General features: G+C 64.6%; 1 protein-coding gene across 1 annotated transcript; it reads left to right on the top strand.

The window, feature by feature from the left end:
• Positions 1 to 252: 252 nt before the first annotated feature.
• NSMF (NMDA receptor synaptonuclear signaling and neuronal migration factor) lies at positions 253 to 4169 on the top strand. Its single transcript, XM_026457513.1, has 9 exons — positions 253 to 379; positions 931 to 1055; positions 1293 to 1376; positions 1525 to 1558; positions 1675 to 1745; positions 2134 to 2213; positions 2350 to 2452; positions 2701 to 2776; positions 2885 to 4169. The coding sequence occupies exons 1-9, from the start codon at positions 268 to 270 to the stop codon at positions 2980 to 2982; spliced, it is 783 nt and encodes a 260-aa protein (XP_026313298.1). The 5' UTR covers positions 253 to 267; the 3' UTR covers positions 2983 to 4169.
• Positions 4170 to 4467: the final 298 nt, after the last annotated feature.

A 4467-nucleotide genomic window follows, 5' to 3' on the forward strand; every position in this document is an offset into this window, starting at 1 on the left:
CCCCTCCCAGGCACGCCCCCAGCCCGGCACAGGCTCCTCCCCTCCCAGTCACGCCCCCAGCCCGACACAGGCTCCTCCTCTCCCAGATTCCGCCTCTGGCCCCGCCCCAGTGTTCGCTGATCCTGCCCCTGAACCAACCGAGTCTCTGGTCCGTGTCTGCTTCATGTGCCTCAGGCTACACCCACATCAGCTTCCTCTGCCGAGGGCCCGGGTGGTCCCCTTGCCTGGGGCCTGAGTCTCCCGAGGCCCCGCCTTGCCCGCTCGCTAATGCGAGTTTTGCTCTCTGCAGCGTTCGCTGAGCGGCGCGAGCGGAGCTTCAGCCGGTCCTGGAGCGACCCCACCCCCATGAAAGCCGACACTTCCCACGACTCCCGAGACAGTAGGTGCCCCGCACAGGCCCGCCCACCTTTCCCAGAGCCTCCCCTAGACCCTAGACCCCTGCTGGGGGTCCCCTGCCAGGGCCGCTGGGCTGCGCTTTTGCACTCTGAGCCTTGGTTTACCTATTTGTGAGATGGGGACGCCCTCAGCATCTCCGATCTCAAAAATGGGGCTCACTTAACGGCTGCTGCAGTGCTGGCCGGGGGCGCCTGTAGGGCCGTGCCCACTGCCACTCGCAAGAGGCCTTGAGGGGCAGGGGACTGCGGTGCCCGCCCCCACTCCCTCCCAGGCGCCCTGCCGACTTGGCTGGAGCTGATGCCTGCACGCGCCTTCCACCAGCCTGGCACCAGGGTCTCCCTCCCCACATCAGGCCGCTACCCAGTGGTGTCCGCAGGCCTGTCCTGCTGGGCTGGCAGCGGCCTCTGCATAGTCCTCCCACTTGCTTGGAGGACCCTCTAGGACGGACCTTTCGGGCCCTGTGGGCCTTGGGGCTGTGGCCAGGACGGGAGGTGCTGCCAGGCTTGCTGTCTTGGTGACCCTCTTGCTTCCCAGGCAGTGACCTGCAGAGCTCCCACTGCACACTGGACGAGGCCTTCGAGGATCTGGACTGGGACACTGAGAAGGGCCTGGAGGCCGTGGCGTGCGACACCGAGGGCTTCGTCCCACCAAAGGTCATGGTGAGGCCCAGCCCAGGCATTGCTCCTCTGCAGGCCAGCAGGACTTGGCCCTGTCCCAAGAGCCCAGCCAGCTCTGCCTGGGACCACGCAGCCTTCTCTGGCTGCCTGTGGGAGGGGGTCTCACAGGGCTGTACCCTTGGGCTGCCTGGCAGCCAGAAGGTAGCCTCATGGGGGCTCCCACAGCCCCTCGGCTTTTGGATGGGCCTGGGGCCCCTGAGCAGCTCTTTGTCTCCCCAGCTCATTTCCTCCAAGGTGCCCAAGGCTGAGTACATCCCCACCATCATCCGCCGGGACGACCCCTCCATCATCCCCATCCTCTACGTGAGTCCCGCCCCAGGCCTGCCCCCACAGATCCCCTCCTGCAGCCCCACCCTGGGCCAGCGCTGGCACCCCAGGTCCCCAACAGGCTGTGACGCTGCTGGCTCTGACGCAGCCCTGATGTGGCCTTGTGGCCTGTGTCTGTCCCCAGGACCATGAGCACGCAACCTTCGAGGACATCCTTGGTATGTGTCTCATTGGCCCCTGTCTGCTGGTCCTGGGGCTGGGCGAGCAGACACAGGTGGGGGGTACCCCTGGGGCTGGGGTGGGAGCCACAGCGCTCACACCCACTCTCCCACAGAGGAAATAGAGAGGAAGCTGAACGTCTACCACAAGGGAGCCAAGATCTGGAAGATGCTGATTTTCTGCCAGGTGGGGCTCAGTGTTCTTCTCTGGTCCTGGAGGAGAATCGTGGCAGGGTGGGGGAAGATCAAGGGGAAGAGGTCAAGTTTGGGGAGACCAAGGGGAAGAGAGGCATGGGGCGGGGAGACCAAGGGGAGGAGATCTGGCGGGGGGACCAAGGGGAAGAGGCGTGGGAGGTGGAGACCAAGGGGAAGAGATGTGGTGGGGGCGGGGAGACCAAGGGGAAGAGGCATGGGGGGGGGGGAGACCAAGGGGAAGAGATGGAGGGGGAGATCAAGGAGAAGAGACATGGCCAGGAGAGGAAAACCAAAAACGCCTCCCACGTGTGTGCGTGTGTGCATGTGTGTGGGAGAGGGGGAGTAAGGAGGAGCAGGTGCCTGACCACAGCTTCTTACAGGGAGGCCCTGGACACCTCTATCTGCTCAAGAACAAGGTGGCCACCTTTGCCAAAGTGGAGAAGGAAGAGGACATGATTCAGTGAGAAGCCGTGTGCCCTGGGCACGGGGAGGGCTGGAGGCAGAGTCCAGGCCCTGGAGCGTCCCTCCCCCACGGTCCCCTCTGTGGAGCGGGGTGCCTGTCCCCTGCCACTGGGTGACCCGCCCCTCTCCACCAGCTTCTGGAAGCGGCTGAGCCGCCTGATGAGTAAAGTGAACCCAGAGCCGAACGTCATCCACATCATGGGCTGCTACATTCTGGGGAACCCCAATGGGGAGAAGGTACAGTGACTCCCAGGCCCCACCCCAGGCCTCTGGAGACCCCCGATGTGGACAGACAGGGCAGGGCCTTCCATGTTTCCTGGCACTTTTTTTCCTTGCCCCGGGCATTCCCCTAGAAATCCCTTTTGCCTGAGCGCAGCCAGGTTTGGGGGGTCTGAGAAAAGAGGGTGGGCCCTGCTCCCCATCTCTTCCCCCCTCCTCCTTCCCCGTTTCTCTGCCTCAGACTCACAGCATCCCACTTCTTCCAGCTGTTCCAGAACCTCAGGACCCTCATGACTCCTTATAGGGTCACCTTCGAGTCACCCCTGGAGCTCTCAGCCCAAGGTGAGTGACCCAGGCTGGGCCCAAGCTCTGCAGCCGCTGTGGGGCCTCGGTGGGCGGGATCCCGAGGCTGCCGGCCAGGCCTGAGCCTCCTGCCCCCACTCCGCCCAGGGAAGCAGATGATCGAGACGTACTTTGACTTCCGGCTGTATCGCCTTTGGAAGAGCCGCCAGCACTCGAAGCTGCTGGACTTTGACGACGTCTTGTGAGGGGCAGAGGCCTCCGCCCAGTCGCCATCAGGCCACTCCCTCTGCACAGGGACCTGGGGCTGGGTCGCCTCGTGCTCCCCGGGACTGTGCGGCTCTGGTCTTGCCTGGAGCCACTTCAGGGCACCTCAGACGTTGCTCAGGTTCCCCCCGTGGGTTCCGGTCCTCACCGCACCCATGGCCACAGAGGCCTCAGTCCCTGGGGGCCGGGAGGATCCCGCCCCATGGCCCGTGGATGCTCAGCGGCCAGGCACTGACCTGCCATGCCTCGCCTGGAGGCTCGGCTTTGGGAATCCCCTCCATGGGGTTCATAGAAATAAGTGCAATTTCTACACCCCCGAAACAGTTCAAAGGGAAGCAGCATTTCTTGTTAACTAGTTAAGCACTATGCTGCTAGTTACAGCATAGGCACCCCAGCCCAGCAGCCCACATGTGTTCAGGACCCTCCCTGCCCACCCCCTCCCTGCCGTATCGATCACCAGCACCAGGGTGGCCCGTGTGCGTGGGGCCAGTGTCGCCGGGCTGCCCAGCCTGGCTCTGTCTACACTGGCCGAGTCTCTGGCTCTGTCTGCACTGGCCGAGTCTCTGGCTTTGTCTGCACTGGCCAAGTCTCCGACTGTCTGTGCTTTCACTTCCACTTCTCTTGCCACCCCCTCTCCCTGCTTACTCAGACCTCAGCCGGCGCCAGACCCGGCAGGGACGGTCTGGGCAGCAGGAGAGAAGGGCGCAGCGTCCCCTCCTTCAGAGGAGGCTCCGGGTGGGGCCTGCTCCCCATCCCCCCAAGCCCACCCAGCACTCTCATTGCTGCTGTTGAGTTCAGCTTTTACCAGCCTCAATCTGGAGGCTCCATCCCAGCACAGAGGCCTGGGGCTTGGCAGGGGCCCGGCTGGGGCTGGGTCCTGGGTTTCAGGAACCTCACCGGTACCTCAGTGGGCCCCTGGACCCGGCTGCGCAGCTGGTGGACTGTAGGGGCTCCTGACTCGGAGGAGCTCCCAGCTTTCGTCCACGGCCGGCAGGATGGGCTCTCGTGTATATAGCTGGGGCTAGGGGGCAGGACCCCCTTGTGCAGAGCCAGGGGTCTGAGGGCACCTGGCTGTGTTCCCGGCTGAGGGAGGGCTGGGGCGGGGGCCGGGCTCGGAACGGTGTACGATACCCCTCATAGTGACCATTAAACCTGATCCTCCACCTCGGCCGCCGCATGGGTCTGTCCTCTCAGTGCTCTCCAGGGACCTCCCCAGGCCCAGCTTCTGGGCCCACTCCTCTGAGGTCACTGCTGCAGGGCCTTCCTGCCTAGACAGAGTTGGAGCTGGGCCACTAGACCACCCCTCAGGGCACAGCCGGGGGGCCGACATGGGAGGGGATGGAGAGGAGCTGCAGGAGGGCTGGGGGGGTCTGCAGTCTCAGAGGGGCCACACCAGGTCTGGAGGGGAGAGCAGAGACAGCCCGTTCCCCCTGCCGCCTGAGGGCACCAGGGAGAGGGCTGTCTGC

Source organism: Piliocolobus tephrosceles, chromosome 14 (genome assembly GCF_002776525.5).
Source record: "Piliocolobus tephrosceles isolate RC106 chromosome 14, ASM277652v3, whole genome shotgun sequence".
NCBI classification, from domain to species: Eukaryota; Metazoa; Chordata; class Mammalia; order Primates; family Cercopithecidae; genus Piliocolobus; species Piliocolobus tephrosceles.

Excerpts from the sequence above, each read along its gene's own strand:
- NSMF (XM_026457513.1), top strand. The coding sequence starts at position 268 with ATGCGAGTTTTGCTCTCTGCAGCGTTCGCTGAGCGGCGCGAGCGGAGC. Across the intron at positions 380-930 it reads TTCCCACGACTCCCGAGACA|GCAGTGACCTGCAGAGCTCC; the intron begins GTAGGTGCCCCG and ends CTTGCTTCCCAG. Across the intron at positions 1,559-1,674 it reads AACCTTCGAGGACATCCTTG|AGGAAATAGAGAGGAAGCTG; the intron begins GTATGTGTCTCA and ends ACTCTCCCACAG.